This window comes from Pan troglodytes, chromosome 8, assembly GCF_028858775.2.
Source record: "Pan troglodytes isolate AG18354 chromosome 8, NHGRI_mPanTro3-v2.0_pri, whole genome shotgun sequence".
NCBI classification, from domain to species: domain Eukaryota; kingdom Metazoa; phylum Chordata; class Mammalia; order Primates; family Hominidae; genus Pan; species Pan troglodytes.
Window position 1 is genome coordinate 39,947,364 of NC_072406.2, and position 19,539 is coordinate 39,966,902.

A 19,539-nucleotide genomic window follows, 5' to 3' on the forward strand; every position below is an offset into this window, starting at 1 on the left:
TTATTTAGAAATAAAGAGGCATCGTGTCTGCAACCTACAAACAGTTTAGAAAAAAAATCTGTATTAAGTACCTATATTCATATTCATCTAGAAAGACAGGAGGAGAAGGGGGAGAAAGGATAAAGTAAATGCAGTAAAATGTTAACATTTGGGGAATAATATCCAAAAATTATTTGTACTACCTCTTATAATCTTTCTGTAAGTCTGAAGTTGTCAAAATAGAACATTTCTTAAAAGAAAAACAAATTTATAATAACAATATTAATGAATTATAACTCACTGAATAAAATAAACCATGAATCCATGGTTTATTTGATACAAGCAAATGAATAAATTGAGGGTTCGATGGGGAGTAGAGATATGTACATAGTCTCAAATTACCTCCCTGTAAAATACTAATTAACCACAAGGTGAAAAAATAACATTACAGAGGAGAAATTCAGCAGATACCACTGTTAGTGATCAATGCTAACATTACCAGTAACAGGGCAAATCAAAACTGTAGGGTCACAGGTAAGATGCAATGAGAAGATCACTGGGTCACTTCTGTGATACTCCTGCCAAAAAATCATATAATCTAAATCTAATCACCATGAAACCCAATTGAGGGACATTCTTATATTACCAGACTTTACTCTTCAAAATATTCAAGGTCATGAAGGTCAAGGAAAGACTGAGGAACTGTTCCAGACTGAAAGAATCTAACAGATACAACAACTAAATACAAGCCATGGATTAGAATGGGATCCTTTTGCTATAAAGGACATTACAGAGAAGTAACAAACTAGAATGTATTAATGTTGACTTTCTGATTGCAAGGTTTGCACTGTAGTTATGTAGAATGTCCTGACTTGTAGGAATGCCCACTAAAGTAATCAGGGGTGATGACATAATGTCAGCAATTTATTCTCAAATTGTTCGGAGGAGAAAGTCTTTGTACTAAAACTTCGAAATTTTCTCTAAACTGAAGGCTATTTCCAAAAGGTTAATTAAAAATAAATAAACAAACAGAAAAGGTGAATCAGGCAAATCTTATTTCTCCCTGAGAACAGCTATATAAATCAGTGCTTAAAATTAAAATTATGTAAATTTGATGGCACTGTAACAATTGTAATACATCCAAACATGAACAATGACCACAGTTCCTGCACAACAAAATGATGTCTAAGTCCAACTCTACCACTACATATAGTGATAAAAATTACAAAATACAAATAAGCCATCAATTAACTGCACTAAAGTATTAATGACAACTTAGTGGTTTGGCTGTTTAAACAGCTCACATTTGGGCAGTTTGAGTATGTAAAACTCAATATTCCTGGTTTTCATTGGCAAAATCCACTTAAAAGTTAAAGAAGCCAAGTAACATTGTTTAAAATACTATATAAATTTTGATCTGACATATATGATACAAAAATACGTTCCTTTAATATTTTTACATGTCATATATTAATATTTAATGAGAAACAAAATGTCACATAAACAGCCCAGTAATAAAATTTTATCTTTCAGATCATATAATTTTTCTTTAAAACCTGTACATATTCTCTTGATGCTTTCCAAACTAGATCTTGATTTAGATTTGAATCATCAGTAGACCCTAGAGGGGAAGCTATTGATCCAGATTCCAATTCAGCAGCAGCTAGAATGAAAAAGAAAGAATTATATTCCTTACCTAAAAGATTTCATAGTTAACTAAGTGGAAGTCAGTAAAAGAGTTGAGAATTTTGTCAGTATTAATAAGAAAGAAAAATATGTATGCACAACTATTATACAAGATTACTATTAAATATAATTTGCCCATGGTTGCACACTGAATTAATTATCCTTGTGGTTAAATATCAGAGCTTCTGGCTTTCTCACTCTTCATTCATTTATTCAACAACCATGAGCAAAGTAAGCACTAGAATTACAAGATGAAGATGATATGATCCACCTCTAACAAACATATGCTATAATCTGAAAAAAACAGACAAACATACAATTTCCATACAAAGTCACAGATATCATGACAGGTATAAGACAGGGCACTACTGGAACACACAGAAGGGACACCTATCCCAGTTCTGAGTCAATAACGTAGGCTTTTTGATGGAGGCAATATGTAGACTGATACCTGAAGTACAAGGAAAACATATGCCAGACAGAAGGAAGAAGCAAATGCCAAGAGCTGGAGCTGAGGAAGCTCCCTGTGGAATTCCACGTGGTCTAGGGTGGCTGGATGCCAGAGCAAAGGGGCCCGAAGAACAGCAAGGGGTGAGAAATAAGGTTGAATAACGTCACAAGGACCACATTGATGTGGGTATTTTTATTCCATGCTAAGGAATTTGGAACTTCTCCTGAGGGCAAAGGGAAACCAATGACAAAGTAAATGACTGGAGATTTCAAATGTCACCTGTCAAGCGACTGCTTATGAACTGTAATTCCAGACTAGATATTACTAGTGAGTCTGGGGTCTTTGGGCCTTAAATCACCACCATAACCTTGAGAAGTTGATGATGTCTTTGTTTTCTAAGAATAATTTCTGCATGCTGGCTACAGTTCTATGGGGATGGCAGAAGTGAAGAAAGTGTAGAGCTGGAAAAAAAAGAGGTGCAAAGATTTCTTGAGTTTTTTTAAAGCTATGGAACATGATGAATTAATGAGACAAAGTAAGTATACTCTTCACTATGAATATTCATGTTTTCACATCTTTCATTAGATGTGTGTAAGAAAGAACATTTAATGTAGTATCTATTAGCCAAACAACGGAAAGGGATCCCACTCACGATTTACAATTTATTTCAGAAATCAATTAATTAATCTAAATTTAATCCATGAAGTTTGGCAACATACCTTCTTTGAGTTCTCTAGTTATATTTTTTTCCAACTCCTGCTGCATCTGAAAAAAGTCAAATGTTATTTATAATGTTTAAGTTAGACAAGAGACATTAACATAGAAATGATGTATCACTTACAAAATGTGGCCTGTAATACTCTTAAAGACTACACTTAACTTGATTGCTTAAATATAAAAATAATCACATAAATAAAATTCCTACTTGTTTTAAGTTTAGATTTAAAAAATGTGTAATGTTGTTTAATCTGATAAAAAGTACAATATTGGTCTACTGCATATATATAATGTCAGAAAGGTGATATTTTCTCTTATTTGTACAAGTTCAAACAACTGAAGTCATAGTTTGAAATGAATGCATTACTTTGTAATTCTTAGCAAAACTCTGACCTTTATAAAGCTTAATCAGTTTTTTCACTTTAGTGGATTTTTCCTTAAAATAAACTTTCTGGTGGGGCACAGTGGCTCAAGCCTATAATCCTAGCACTTTGGGAGGCCAAGACAGGCAGATCGCCTGAGCTCAGGAGTTCGAGACCAGCCTGGGCAACATAGTGAAATCCCGTCTCTATTAAAATACAAAAAAAAATTAGCCAGGTACGGTGCCTTGTACCTCTAGTCCCAGCTACTTGGGAGGCGGAGGCAGGAGAATTGCTTGAACCCAGGAGGTGGAGGTTGCAGTGAGCTGAGATTGCACCACTGCACTCCAGCCTGGATGACAGAGCGAGACTCCGTCTCAAAAAAACAAACAAAAAAACCACTTTCCATTGTCTACTTTTAGAGAATTAAAAATTTAAAGTATGTTCTATGCTATTTTTTGGTACAGAATCATCAATATATACATGAAGAAAGTGATGCTATTATAATGTCATGTGAAAATTCTACTGGCAAAAGAGTAAGTGAAAATAAATATTATCCTATCTATATATGATAAATAACATTTCTTTATTCATGTAAACACAAAATTTGCTCAAAAAATGATAAATATAAGTTGGAGCTAGTTTTCAAGCTTAGTTTCTTTGATTCACAACTTGGTAGAATTATAAACAAAAAATATATAGCTCTTTAATTGTAACTTTGATTTCAGAAATTAGTACCAATTTTTTAAATATCTAATTATATTTATATACTTAATTATGAAATGTGTGGGAATATTTCAAACTATATTGCAAGTGGCCTATTTAGAGTGTTCTTATTTAAATCTTTTTTATAAAAGGTATTCTCTCACTAAATACCCAGAACATGGTCTGAAATAGTACACTATATAGTGAGCATAATAGGTACTTTGTGGTGATAACGATAATATGATATCCAATGCCTTTAAAAATGTTAGGTATGAAGATTAAATTTTTTGACTAACAGGTTTCCCAATATTTTGTAAGACTGTTTTCCATATATTTCTGTGACAATAACATTATAGATAGGCCTTATACAATGAATAATGTGACCATAGCATTAGTAGACAGGTCCTGTAAAAGTAATAACTCAATACCAAATAAAAGGAGAAGTCTTTATTGAACGAATCTTATATTGCTATTCATTAATAAACATGACGTAAAATATACATTTTTACATGACTTGTATTAAGGAACTACTAATGTAATGTAGTTTCTCACTTCTCCTAAATATTTACTTCCTACGTGTAATAAATTTTATTATTTCTTTATACCCTATTTACAAATACTTTCATAATATGTATGTTTTGCTTAGATAAAAATGAAATACTCTTAACAAATTGCTTACTCTAATATTGAAGAAATCTTAACTGTCTAGACAGAGAAACTTCCTGCATAACAAATTTAAATACAGGTTATTTTTCTCGCCTAACACTTAAAGGGTATATGGTATAAAGTTGTTGCCTCTATTCCAGCCCTGGAGTGGCCTCCCGCTACATAAAGTCTCTTCCAGCCTCTCAAGGACCCTTGAATTTATTTTTTTTCTTTTGAGGTGGAGTCTTACTCTGTTGCCCAGGCTTGAGTGTAGTGGCGTGATCTCGGCTCACTGCAACCTCTGCCTCCTGGGTTCAAGCAATTCTCCTGCCTCAGCCTCCTGAGTAGCTGGGACTACAGGCGCGCAACACCACGCCCAGCTAATTTTTGTATTTTTTAGTAGAGACGGGGTTTCACCATATTGGACAGGCTGGTCTCAAACTCCTGACCTCGTGATCCGCCCACCTGGGCCTCCCAAAGTGCTGGGATTATAGGCAGGAGCCACCATGCCTGGCCAACCCTTGAATATTTTACCACATAAATGACAGCTGAGGGCAACTACTTTTGAGAAAAGGACACCAGGTCAGACATAAAGGCTCAAAGGGAAAAGGGGCAGACCCAGAACCCAGGAGGGAGGTGCTCTGGGAGGGACACTTGAAAGCTTAGGAAAAGGGTCTTCTGTGTTGACAAGTCTGGTTTTGTCCTGGTTGGTGGGAAACTGGGATGCTTTTACCTATATTAAAAGTGAAAACTGGCAAACATTAAATGACTTTGAAAAAGTCCCTTTCATTTTATTCCTAATTTCCCATTAAATCACACATTTTCCTCATATTTCCCTTAATACAAATTTAAAATTATTGTCTCCAGTTAAATAACTTAACACAGTGCCTGATACAGACTACGGAAGAAAAAAGGAGAGAAAAATGTCTTGGTGACATTAATAACTGTCCTATTGAGGTAGACAAGGTGCCATCGATGGTTTTTGAAATGTATAGAGCAATAGCTTAGGAGAAACTGAACACTGCTAGAGGAAATTAAAAAGCTTAATAAATTACTAATCTCTTACGCTAATAATTTAATGCATAATACAAAATCGAAAGCTATTATGGAGTAAAATAAATAAACTACGTTTTATAAAAATGCTCCTCCTTTCTCTGTGGACTTTGTTTATTTCCAGGTGGGGGTTATGCTTCAGGTGGCGGAGGCAGCCTGAGGTCCAACATTAATAAAAGGAGCACATCTGCAACTTCATGTATACTTTTTCATTTTAAAATATAAGAATAGGAGAAAATTATAAAAGAACAATGTACCAACAAGTTTTGGCTAATTAGAAGGATTATTTCATAACCAGTAGTTTTCAAACTATGTCCCACAGAAATCTAAGGTTCTACAGAGGATATTGCAGGATTAAGGGATAAGGAAGTCACAGCTTCAGAGCCCCTACCTCTCCTTTAGCCAGAGAGCTCTACTTCTATCTGTTTTATGTAATATAGTTTCATGCCATTTTTTAAAAGTTCTATTCTTTCAAAAAAAATTTTTTAATGTATGAAAGTCACTTGACCTGACAGAATGGTTCTTTTTAATCTCTTTTGTTAAGTCTAACATGGTTTGGCAAACCAGTGCCCCACAAAGAAACCATGTATACCAATGGAATATTTTTCAGCTTATCTAGAAATACTAAAAATAAACACCTCCTTGCTCCCCAAAAAAACCAATTAAGGAAAAACATTTCCTCAAAAATCTTCCCTTACATTGCGTATCTACATATTCTTTCATCATCTTATAAAATGTTGTTACCTGAGTTTTCTGGTAGGAACTAATGAGAAAATTTTATATTTGCATCATGCTTAGTAAGTTACAGAAGGTTTTTTGTTATTGTTTTGGATTTTTTGAGACAGGGTCTCACTCTGTCATCCAGGCTGGAGTGCAGAAGCACGATCATAGCTCACTGTAGTCTTGAGCTCCTGAGCTCAAGTGATTCTCCTGCCTCAGCCTCCCAAGAAGCTGGGACTACAAGCGTGCACCACCATGCCCAGCTAATTTTTTTAATTTTTTGTAGAAATGAGATCTCACTATGCCTCACTATGTTTCCCAGCCTGGTCTTGAACTCCTGAGCTCAGGTGATCTTCCTGCTTCGGCCTCCCAAAGTGTTGGGATTATAGGCATGAACCATTGCACCCGGCCTACACAAGTATTTGACATTCATTTTCTTTTTGTACCCAGTAGGAAAACTTCATGACTCTGAAGCATTTAGACCCTGATCATCTCATTGTTGGAAAAATAAGACAAAACTAAGCTAACAAAATGATGAAAAAAATTAGCTGGATAGATCTTATAATTTATGTATTAAAACAATCATTTGATTTGTTCCTTGTTAAGCCACTTGGCTGCAGTGCTGTCTAAGAAACCTTAGACTTGGTCTTCTATGATTTGTTAGGACATGAGGCCTGGTAAAGAAACAAGGTTGAGGTCTCATTTAACATGAGTCTACACTTTTTTTCTCTGCATTAAGATCATGAAAATACCATTAAATCTTAAGCGAATGTGCACTGATTAAAATGGATATTTTCATAATGATACACAACAAAAACTAGTTGCTATTTATTTATTTTTGTTCAAACAAATGTTTTATGCTTCTTGTAATTTTTTAAGAGACAGGGTCTTGCTATGCTGCCCAGGCTGGAGTGCGGCTGCTATTCACAGTTGCAGTAAAAACACATTACAACCTTAAACTCTTGGGCTCAAGCAATCCTCCTGCCCCAGCCTCCCAAGTAGCTGGGACTACAAGTGTTCACCATTGCAACCAGCTTTTGTAATTTGTTCCCCCAGTCAAAAATGGTCAAAAGTTAGACAAGTATCTTAAACTGGATCAAGCATAGTTGAATTTTTTTTTTCCCTACCAAGTCTACAATTGATAAAACTTGTCATTGTTGAATTCATTTTGAGATCCCCAGAAATGAAGTCGTACTATGAGTGAAATCGTAAGGCTGGATTGCAAGGTTCCTCTTCAATGGGTTTTCTATTGTTCTAGAAAAGCAAGACAAAACTAAGCTAACAATATGAACATAATATTGGCTAGCTAGGACCTTGTAACTGTAAAGCTAGGATCCAGGGGAGATGAGGACCCTGTGAAGCTTAACATGAAATTCTGGGTAGGAAGAAAATAATTCTGTTTGATCATACTTACTAAACACTCTTGATATCACTGCCATCTTAGACATCAATCATTCAAGTAATGGCACAAGTGCATTTTTTAAATTCACATATTTGCTTGCTTTAACTATTTAAAAACCGCTGTGCAATTGCCCAGTAATAGACACATTTTACAAAAATTGAGAGAAAAATGCTGTAACAATAGCAACTAAGAATGTACTCCTAAGTAAGAAAATGACAAAACTTAAAAATACAAATTAATCAGTGTTAGAGTTTGTTTAATTCATAAGAAGTATTTATCTTGGAGTTCTTTAAATAATAAATTTCCATATGTGGTTAAGTGTTTGGATGCCAATCATTCATTCACTTATGATTAAGGGTGGAACACTTGAGATGGTGCCAGAAAACTATCAAAGTGCTATCAACCACAGCCAAACTCAAATCCATTAGAAGGAAAGCCAAAGTATCTCAACGTATATACCTTTTGCTATCAGGCAATAGGCAATAATATTCCATTTCTAATAAATTCAGCTTTTAAAGAAATTTAAAATGTGACAGTTCAGTTACATTTATTGAATAAAGTTAACAAATGGTATCTCTTGAAAATGAGAGCTCTAGGGACTAAAAAAAAAAAAAAACTAAAATTTCTGTTTCCTCACTTTATTAGCACAGATAATTATGACCTTTACTTATCAAGCATAAGTCAATTAAACAACTCGGTATTTCACCAAATTAAAAACAAGAATTATATCAGAAATTTGAGGCTGGGCATGGTGGCTCACACCTGTAACCCCAGCACTTCGGGAGGGTGAGGCAGGCAGATCATTTGAAACCAGAAGTTTGAGACCAGCCTGGTAATATGTGAAACCCAGTCTCTACTAGAAATATAAAAATTAACTCGGTGTGGTGGCACACACCTGTAATCCCAGCTATCTGAGAGGCTAAGACATAAGAATTGCTTGAACCTAGACATAGAGGTTGCAGTGAGCCAAGATGGCACCACTGCACTCCAGCCTGGACAACAAGAGTAAAACGCTGTGTCAAAAAAACAAACAAAAAAAGAATTACATGAGAAATTTGAAACCCAAAGGAAAAAAGACAACATAACTAACCTTGCTCAAGTAGTTCTCCATGCTATTATTTGAAGCCCGTGGATTTGAGGTAGACATCACTAAGTTTTCTCTTGGAATAAGTTTTCTGTTGAGATCTAAACTATTATTAAGATTTCCAACACAAGGTGGCTCCATGACTGGCCTGGTAGTGAGAGTGGTGAACAAAGATCTGCTCTGCTGTTTTTCCACAAGAAGTTTGGTGTTGACCTCTGCTAGCCTCTCATTAGTTCTGTGAAGATTGCAGAAGACACATGCTTAATATTTTACTTTTCCCTAAATGATTCCTAAAAGACTTGCAATTTTTAAAAAGTTACCATAGGAGTAAATGAAATTTCCCATTAACCAGTATTTTAACACTGAAAAACGTGTCAGACCATGCCTACTGTATGCAATTATAATTTTTAGACTGTTGTAAAGAAGTGCATGTGTTTCTAGGGTAGTTTCCAACAAACAAGTAATTCAAGCAAAGTAGGGAAGGGAAGAAAATGGCTACCAATGACGTATAACTTCACAGGTAACACCTGCTGCCTTCTGGAACGCTCCACTGGTAAGATTCCTGAGGATGCCATTAAAAATACTTGTCTTTAAAGGGTAAATATGTGACATGATAAATATGTTAATTTGCTTGACTATAATAACCCTTTCACCATGTACAAATATATCAAAAACATCATGTTTTGATACATACAATTAATAAAACTAAGAACAAAGGAAAAAGCCCAGCTAAAAATAGTTGTATTTAGTAAACCAGTTTAGAGATTAAAAAATTCCTCAAGACATGTGCAAGCATTTGCTTTCACCACCCTTTTACATTTATTTCACCCATTATCTGGAAAAATATTAGGCATCTGGCACCAAGGAATAATTCAGAGCAAAAAATTCTAGGGGAAAAGAAGATAGCTGAGTTGGTGATCAAAAAGAACTAAAGCGTCTCAAAGGCAGTTAGCTCCTAACATTGTCCTCAAGGCATCAGAGGTGGGGCCTGACCTGTTTTCCACACACTCACTCAGGCTGACCAAGGTGTTATTTTTAACCACTTCATAAATTATACTTCCCTTCATCCCTACGTTAATCATTCCCTATTTCACTAGCATGCCTTTAAGTAGTAGAAAAACTATACAGGGTAGTTTGTCTCATGGCACCCTGTAGTGATAATACCAGATATCACAATCAAGGAAAGTTCATTTATGGAGTGCCAGAATGTGCAGAGTAGTAGTGATACTTGACCCTTCTGGTTTAAGTTGTAATTTTCCAAAAAACAGCCCAACTCATTAATAATTATATTTATGGCAATGCTGATAAGCAATCTGATGACAATATCAATGTCTAAATTACAAAGTTTTAAAAGCACATAGCTGAAAGACATAGATCCAGTTAACTACCTAAGAATATTAACGGAAAAGCCATATAAAATTAAAAAAAAAAACAGAGGAAAGACATAAACTGTCCTGGACTCACATTTTAAAGGTAAGTTAATTTACTAACATTTTCCAAAATTATATTACCTATTTAGCTTTCACTTCCCATTAATCTCATGAACCTAAGAATTATGCTTTCAAGGCAAATTAATGAGCTTAATTTATTTCCTATGATTCTATATTTTGACTTACTTGGTTAGTTTACTTGACAAAGATTTTCTAACTTTTAATTCTTCTAGATAGAGTTGCTTATATTTTTCCAGTTCGGTTTTATTAAAGTCTTCTTGAGAAGTTTTTATTTTGGAGAGTTCAGATTCCAGATCTTTAATTCTGAGTTCCATCTGACTTTTCATTGAAGCAAAATTATTCTCTCTTAACTGCTCTAAGTTTTCTTGAGATGCTGCTTGTGCCTAAAACAAATTAAAAGCATATGTTTTAAAAATATATAACCTGAGTAAGACCATGGTCACCTACTCGGTGTCTAAGGGCTGTTTTGTTTTTAACCCAAACTCCAAAAAGAGAAAGATCTCTGTGCCAGCAGGCATTGGTCAAAGAGATAAGAGGACATCCCAGGGTTCTAATTGAAAAGGGAATCCAAATACACCTTCCAAAGAAATGAAAGTGAGTTTCTACTAGAGAAGCATTTTCATCCTTGATGAAGTAATCAAAACAATAAAGGCTGACTGGCAACCCAGATGTCTAACGATGGGGGGAAATGTCATATAGAAAATAAAAAATTATAATTGGTAACATAAGGAAAACCTAAGAAAGAAAATGACTACAAATGTGGAGATATTTTCCAATGAAAATCTTATAAAAATTATTTTTGTGTTTAAAATATATTCATGGGGAGACTTGAATATGCTTAAAATTTTTGATGTGATGTTCCATTTTATGAATACACCTGGCAAAGTAAATTAAAGCAATCATCTGTATGTAAGATACAGGAACTTAGAGCTTCTTAGGGATAAATGCTGTGCGCATCAATACATGCTGAGAAAAAAGCCCAAGGTGTTGGATCTCTTACAGTAATTCTACCTGCTGGAGCATAAGGTTATGGAATCACCTGGACTACAAGTAAAGGAATGTGGAGTGTGATCCTGAGCCTGACTAGCTCTATGGCTTGGGCCCTGCTGTTTAACCTTTCCCCAGGTCTCTTCATCTGTAAAATGGGAAACTACACTGGCTTATCACTAAGATTTCTTCCTATTCTCATTCCATGTCTCTAAGAGCTAACATGCAGAGCTTTGTAAGACTATCATAAATACCATGTGAAGAAATCTGTGTTATCATGGATTGTTACCACCTTGGCCTTGTAGATTGTGTTCCAAGACTCCTATCTCTCACTAGCCTGAGGGAAGGGAAAGAGCTGAGAATGAGTAGTGAAGACTTTCTACTCTCACAACGGCTACATATTTTCAAGTGGCCCAGTTGAAATTTCTCTGTTAATTTTCACATCCTTTCTACCAGTTTGCACCCTCCATCCTCTCTCATAAGCACAGGGGTCCCACGCAGTTCTCAATCGCTCTTTATCCCAACTAAAACAAATTTGTTAAATTATTGAGTTTTAATCACTCATAGACACATAAACTCATGTTATTAAGGAAGTAGATTTTTATCACTCACTCAGACACACACACTCACACACTCATATACCCATGTGGGTAAGAGAGGAAAGACATTCCTTTGGCTTTGTTTATTTTAGAGACAGGGTCTCAGTCTGTCGCCCATGCTTCAGTTCAGTGGCACAATCATAGCTCACCGCAGCCTTGAAAACTCCTGGGCTTACATGATCCTCTCACCTCAGCCTCCCAAGTACCTGGGACTACAGCCATGCACCACCATGCCTGGCTAATTACTTTTTTAAATTTTTGTAGAGATGGGGTCTCACTTTGTTGCCTAGGTTGGTCTTGAACTCCTGGGCTCAAGTGGTCCTCCCGCCTCAGCCCTCAAAGTGCTAGGATTACAGGTGTGAGCTACCATGCCCAGCCTAATTTGTTTGTTTTGTTTTGTATTTGAGACGGAGTCTAGCTCTCACCATCTTGCCTCACTGCAACCTCCGCCTCCCAGATTCAAGCAGTTCTCCTGCCTCAGTCTCCCGAGTAACTGGGACTACAGGCATGTGCCACCACGCCTGGCTGATTATTTTTTTAAATTTTTTAGTAGATATGGGTTTCCACTATGTTGGCCAGGCTGGTCTGGAACTCCTGACCTCGTGATCTGTCCACCTCGGCTTCCCAAAGTGCTGGGATTACAGGCATGAGCCACCGTGCCCAGCTTTGTTTTTTTTTTTTTTTTAAGGCAAAAACAACACAAGTTGTGTTAAAGTCCCAGTGGTTTCCTGGGATGAAGTAGGGGGAATTAACTGCAAAAGGGCAAGAGAGAACTTTCTGGAAATGTTCTCTGTTGAGAGGGTGGTTAAGCAAGTATACACTTGGGTCAAACTGTTAAAATGGTTGTGTTTAATTATTTGTAAATTATCCCTCAATAAAATTTAATTTATATAAAACCTGGGTAATTATTGTGTATTTTTTTCCTTTACTTTTGAGTTAGTGATTCAGAGAGTAATTTTAAATATGTGAAAAAAAAAGCTGAAGTTTAAAATATTTATCAGCCAGGTTTGGTGGCTCATGCCTGTAATCTCAGCACTTTGGGAGACCTAAGCAGGAGGATCACTTGAAGCCAAGAGTTCGAGACCAGCCTGGGCAACAAAGCAAGACTCTGTTTCTACCAAAAATAAGAATTAAAAATTTAGCCAGGCATCGTGATGTGCACCTGTAGTCCCAGCTATCCAGAAGGCTGAGGTATAAATATTTGAATCATTGTTTCACTAGTACTCATGAACTCTGATAATTTAAAGAATAATAAAATTAATTAAAAAATTTAAAAAGTGAGCAATGTAATTTAAGAACAATTCAAGAATATGGTATAATTTCTAAATCACAATACTTTCTTTTCCTGATGGTTTTGTTTTATGCCAACTGGTCTTAATAGTCAAATAATTCTCTGATGAAAATCATTATTCTAAATCATCAATTTAGTTATAATAATGATGGAAACTAAAATATCTAAAGGGAGAAACAGATGCCATCATCCTTCTAGAAATCTACAGAACAAATTGCTATAAGGGATGTAGAGGAAACACATATAATGTATATATCCAAAATACAATTTGCAGTGAAATGAACAAAGGCACACTACACATAAGCTAACCTGTAAAAATAGATTGACTTCTTTTAATTTTTCTGCTATTTCCTGTCTTGCTCTTTCTTCAATCTCCTGTTTATACTGTTTGACTTGACCAAGTTCTACCATATTCCTTTCTATGTGACTTCTCAGGTTGATCACTTCTTGTTCCAACTTCTTTTTATTCTTCTGTAGTTTTTCACATTTCTTTTGTACTGTTTTCATAGATAACAACTCCTCTTGAAGAACTTGATTCTTTGTATCCAGATGTAGACATTTTGAACCTGCAGTCTCCAGTTCTGCTGTAAGATCATCAATCTGAATGAAGACAATAATATAGTGTAATAATGAAGGAAGTAGCCTGAGAATAGCCTAACATAAAACCAAGAACAAATTTTGAAATAAATTCAGTTGCAATAAAATGTCACCTGAACCATAAAAGATTCTTCAAATGTGGACCCTTAAATTACCCAGAAAATCAAGAAAAAAGTCAAAGCCACCAGGAGTCACAAAAATATATTCCTTATTTTTATCATCTCTGCCACACAACATTTGCACTTGATCTTCGACTTGTATTTTTCTATGATTGTTTCATGTCTTTCCTCCTTAAATGGCTCTAAGGGGTAGCAGAAAGTCTCTTACTACTTCCCCCATAAACATGCCCTATAATTTTTTTTTTTTTTTTTTAGTCTTGCTCTGTCTCCCAGGCTGGAGTGCAGTGGCGTGATCTCCACTCACTGCAAGCTTTGCCTCCCGGGTTCACGCCATTCTCCTGCCTCAGCCTCCTCAGTAGCTGGGACTACAGGCACCCACCACCAGGCCCGGCTAATTTTTTGTATTTTTAGTAGAGACAGGGTTTCACCATGTTAGCCAGGATGGTCTCGATCTCCTGACCTCATGATCTGCCTGCCTCAGCCTCCCAAAGTGCTGGGATTACAGGTGTGAGCCACTGCTCCCAGCCCCAACATGCCCTATAATTTCTAAAGAAGTTTTCGGACATCCTATTGAGTTATTTAGGCCTCATCAAAAAAAAGGCTCCCAGAATAAGACTTTTAAAATAAGACTCTAATTAATGAATCTTGTAATATAGATTCTAATGCCATAAGCCTTTTTCTGAGCTGCAAATGTTTTATGCTAATTTGACTTGCATTCCAAGGGGTAATAATTATTGGTGTTAAGGCCACAGAATAAAGAACCTAGAAATAAATTCGTGTATTTACAGCCAACTGATTTTAAACAGATGCTAAGAACATACATTGGGGAAAGGACATCCTCTTGAATAAATAGTGCTGGGAAAACTGGATATCCACATGCAGAAGAATGAAACTAGACCCCTATCGAACACCATATACTAAAATCAACTCAAAATTGGATAAAGATGTAAAAAAGTAAGACCTTGAAACTATAAAACTACTAGAAGAGACAGGGAAATTGCTTCAGGACATTGCTCTAGGCAAAGATTTTATGGCTATTTTCAAAACCGTAGGCAAAAAAACAAAAATAGAAAAATGGGACAATACTGGCCAGGTGCGGTGGCTCACGCCTGTAAATCCCAGCACTTTGGGAGGACAAGGCGGGTGGATCATGAGGTCAGGAGATCGAGACCATCCTAGCTAACACGGTGAAACCCCGTCTCTACTAAAAATACAAAAAAATTAGACAGGCATGGTGGTGGGCACCTGTAGTCCCAGCTACTCGGGAGGCTGAGGCAGGAAAATGGCGTGAACCCGGGAGGCGGAGCTTGCAGTGAGCTGAGATCACGCCACTGCACTCCAGCCTGGGTTAAAAAAAAGAAATTAATAAAATAAAATTTTAAAAAATAGTAACAAAAAATAAAGATGGGACAATATTAAACTGAAAAGCTTCTGCACAGCAAAGGAAATAATTAATAGAGTGAAGAGACAATCTGTAGAATGGGAGACACTATTTGCAAACTATTCGAGTAGGTGCTCAGGGTTCCTGCCCCAACCAAAGTTCCAGCCAATGGCCACCATCAGCAACCAGACACATTAGTGCACAAACCAGAAGATTCTAGTCCCCCTCTATCTAGAAGCTTTAATTCTTCTAGATAGAGTTGCTTATATTTTTCCAGTTCAGTTTTATTAAAGTCTTCTTGAGAAGTTTTTATTTTGGAGAGTTCAGATTCCAGACCTTTAAATCTGGAGAAAAAACTTTCTCCTCAATAGCTCTTACGTCTTTCTCCTGGCTATCTGCTTAACATTGTTTGCCACGAATAAATTAATCTCAACATTTATCAGATTCTACTTTAAATGAGACTAATTTTTCCTGTGTAAGTTATGTTTCTTATTGTCTCTTTTTGTAAAATACATTTTTTCTGCTTATTGCTTCCTAACAAAGTACCCAAAATTTATGGCTTAAAACAACATTTATTCTGTTCACGAATCTGTGGTTTGGGAAAATCTCGGCCAGGACAGCTTGTCTCTGTTCCCCTCAGGTTCCCTGGACACAGCTCAAAGCCTGAGGGACTGGAACTCCTAGGCTGCCTTTGTGTCCTGAGCTTCCTCACAAGATCGGGGCTGGGTTCCAACGGCAAGGAGTCTGAGATAGGAAGCCTCTTCTAATCTAATGCCGAAGTCACATGTTGTCACCTTTCCCACATTCTATTCATTAGAAATGAGTCACTGAGTTTGGCCCATGTTCTATTTTATCATGGGATGAATTATTTTCTCCTTTTTAGTTGACACACAACATTGTACATATTTATGGCTAGAGAGATATTTTAATAGATGTATACAATGTATAAGCGAATTAGCATATCCATCACCTCAAACATTTATCATTTATTTGTCTTGTGAACATTCAAAATCCTCTTTTTAGCTTTTTGAAAATACACAATAAATTATATTTAACTGTATTCGCCCTGTGGTGCTATAGAACACCGGAATGCATTCCTCCTAGCTAGCTCTAATTTGGTAGCCATCACCCAACACCTCCTCCCTTCCCCGCCCCTTTGCCTGCCTCTCCTCCCTCCTGCTTTTCCCAGCCTCTAATACCCATGATTCTACTCTGTACTTCCATGAGCTCGGTTTTCTTTTTAGCACTTGCATACGAGTGAGAACCTTAGATATTTATCTTCCTTGCCTGACCTATTTCACTTAACATAATGTTACTGACATGATTTCATTCTTTTGGCTGAATAATATTCCATCCTGTATATACACCACATCTTTCTTTTTTTTGAGACAGAGTTTCACTCTTGTCACCCAGGCTGGAGTGCAATGGTGCAATCTTGGCTCACTGCAACCTCCGCCTCCAGGGTTCAAGCAATTCTCCTGCCTCAGCCTCCAGAGTAGCTGGGACTACAGGCGTGTGCCGCTATGTCCAGCTAATTTTTTTGTATTTTTGGTGGAGACGGGGTTTTGCCATTTTGTCAAGGCTGGTCTCGGAACTCCTGACTTCAGGTGATCAGCCTACCTTGGCTTCCAAAATGCTGGAATTATAGGCATGAGCCACCGTGCCCAGCCACCAAATCTTTTCCTTAAAAAAAAAAAAAAAATTCCATTTTTATTTTAGATTGAAAGGGTACATATGCAGGCTTGTTACTATACTGCAAAATGCCGAGGTTTGGACTTCTGTTGATCCTGTCACCCAGATTCTGAACACATTTCTTGGCACAGATCCTGCATTCTTGGAAACCTCAGCGTCTGTTGTTTTCACCTTTATGTATCTGTATACACCATATTTTCTTTTCCATTGTCTATGGACATTTAGGTTGATTCCACATCTCAGCTATTGTGAATAGTACTGCAATAAACATGGGAATGCAGATATCCCTTTGATATGATGATTTCCTTTCTCCTGGATAAATACCTGGTAGTAGAACGACTACATCATATGGCAGTTCTATTTTTAGTTTTCTGAAGAAACTCCACATTGTTTTTTATAATGGCTGTACTACTTTACATTCCCACCAACAATGTCTAAGAGTTCCCTGTTCTCTGCAGCCTTGCTGGCATTTGTTATTTTTTGTCTTTTGATAGTAGCGATTCTAACTGGAATAAGATCACATCACTTGGTGGTTTTGATGTGCACTTCCCTGATGATTAGTGATGTTGAGCATTTTTTCCGTATACCTTTTGGCCATTCGTATGTCTTCTTATGAGAAATGTCTGTTTCAGATTTTTTGCCTACTTTTGAATTATTCTTTTTGCTGTTGAGTTGAGTTCCTTGTATATTCTGGATACTAGTCCCTTGTCAGATGAATAGTTTGTTATTTTTTTGACTTTTTAATAATAGCCATTCTGGCTAGTATGAGATGGTATCTTGTTGTGGTTTTGATTTGCATTTCTCTAATGATCAATGATGTTGAGCTTTTTATCATGTTTGTTGGGTTGCATGTATGTCTTCTTTTGAGAAATGTCTATTCATCTCCTTTGCCCACTTTTTAATGGGGTTGTTTTTTCCTTGTAAATTTGTGTAAGTTCCTTATAGATGCCGGATATAAGACCTTTGTTAGATGCATAGTTTGCAAAAATTTTCTCCCATTCTGTAGGTTGTCTGTTTACTCTGTTGATACTTCCTTTGCTCTGTAGAAGCTCTTTAGTTTAATTAGATTCTGTCAATTTTTGCTTTTGTTGCAATTGCTTTTGGTGTCTTGGCCATGAAATCTTTGCCTGTTCCTATGTCCAGAGCTAGAAGCCATTATCCTTAGTAAACTAACACAGGAAGAGAAAACCAAATACTGCAAGTTCTCACTACTAAGTGGGAGCTAAATGATGAGAACACAGGGACACACGGAGGGGAACAACAGACAATGGGGTCTCCTAGAGGATGGAGGGTGAGAGAAGGGAGAGGAATCAAGAAAAATAACTAATGAGCACTAGGCTTAATACTTGGGTGACAAAATAATCTGTTTAACAAACACCCGTGACACAAGTTTAACTACATAACAAACCTGCCCATGTACCTCTGAACTTAAAAGTTTAAAAAAAGTTTTTTTATTAGTATCAAGTCCCTAAAGTTAAAAAAATATATATTTATTTCACTGTTCAAAGCATTAAGAAGTCTATATTTCCCAAAATTAAGTGACTTTTTTGGTCCCAAAACTTATTAAAAATTACCTTATGTTTTAGCTTATTAATCTGAATATCCATTTCAAATTGACTAGTTTTTAAATCTCCATGGAAACTAAATTCTCCATTTTCATATTCATTTAACTTCTTTCTTGTCATTTTTAAGAGGTTCTTAAATCTGCAGGAAGGTACAAAATGAGTAACTCAAGTTTTAAAAAGGCAAACATTTAATAATTATTTAAACAGATATTATGTTTTAGCATGTAAGAAAAACAAATGAATCATGATTCTCTCGTTTATTTCAATCTGACATAGTTTGAAAACACTCTAATGAAATTATAATCTTAGGTAAATAATGTGAAGAAAAATTATATGACATATATGGCAGATAAAGAGTTAACATTAAAATCACATGAAGTTTTTATAAATAAATTATTCCTATCCATTTTAGTATGTTAATATAAAACATTAACCTATTATCAAATATTAGCTATAAACCAGAGATCAGAGTCCAAGGTGAAGAGGAAAATCATACTTAGGCTGGACCAGTGGCTCATGCCTAAAATCCCAGCACTTTGGGAGACCAAGCCAGGCGGATCACTTGAGCTCAGGAGTTCAAGACCAGCCTGGCCAACATGGTGAAACCCTGTCTCTACTAAAAATACAAAAATTAGCCAGGCGTGGTGGTGCATGTCTGTAATCCCAGCTATTCAGGAGGCTGAGTTGGGAGGCGGAGCCAGGAGAATGGCTTGAACCCAGGAGGTGGAGGTTGCAGTGGGCCGAGACTGCACCACCACACTCCAGCTTGGGCAACAGAGAGATTCCAGGGAAAAAAAAAAAAGAAAAGAAAAGCATACACATACTTATACATGAATGGTTGAAAAAGACACAAAAATACATTTGATATCCGTTGACCACTGTTTATAAGAAGTACAAAAAAAAAGAAAGTACGCACAAAAAACATCAAGATCATTCAAAGTAGATAAGAGACAGGAAAGAAAACATTTTTGATGTCTGAGTTAAGGGGAAAAGGAAACAGGCAGAGTTTTAGAAGAAAGGAAATGAGCAGAGAAAGCATGTATAAAGACACAAAGG

The 19,539-nt window shown here is 36.2% G+C and overlaps 1 protein-coding gene and 1 long non-coding RNA gene across 42 annotated transcripts in view; one reads left to right on the plus strand and one right to left on the minus strand.

Annotated features, from left to right (window-relative positions):
- Window positions 1-19,539, minus strand: part of ANKRD26 (ankyrin repeat domain containing 26) — a 134,785-nt gene that overhangs the window by 39,210 nt on the left and 76,036 nt on the right. For 24 of the 41 annotated variants that reach the window (XM_054660875.2, XM_063780535.1, XM_063780522.1 and 21 more), the window contains 6 exons: window positions 18,493-18,622; window positions 13,439-13,729; window positions 10,418-10,635; window positions 8,808-9,036; window positions 2,836-2,881; window positions 1,536-1,642 (listed from right to left, as the gene is read on the minus strand). In XM_054660875.2, the coding sequence (XP_054516850.2) occupies window positions 1,536-1,642; window positions 2,836-2,881; window positions 8,808-9,036; window positions 10,418-10,635; window positions 13,439-13,729; window positions 18,493-18,622 (1,021 nt within the window). Of the gene's footprint in view, window positions 1-44; window positions 2,578-2,835; window positions 2,882-8,807; window positions 9,037-10,417; window positions 10,636-13,438; window positions 13,730-18,492; window positions 18,623-19,539 lie in introns of those variants that run through there. The other 17 variants (XM_063780538.1, XM_063780518.1, XM_063780517.1 and 14 more) reach the window with 8 other exon arrangements.
- Window positions 1-19,539, plus strand: part of LOC107976949 (uncharacterized) — a 35,532-nt gene that overhangs the window by 8,974 nt on the left and 7,019 nt on the right. The window contains exon 3 of the long non-coding RNA XR_010146595.1: window positions 3,660-3,728. This is a non-coding gene — a long non-coding RNA (uncharacterized LOC107976949). The remainder of the gene's footprint in view (window positions 1-3,659; window positions 3,729-19,539) is intronic.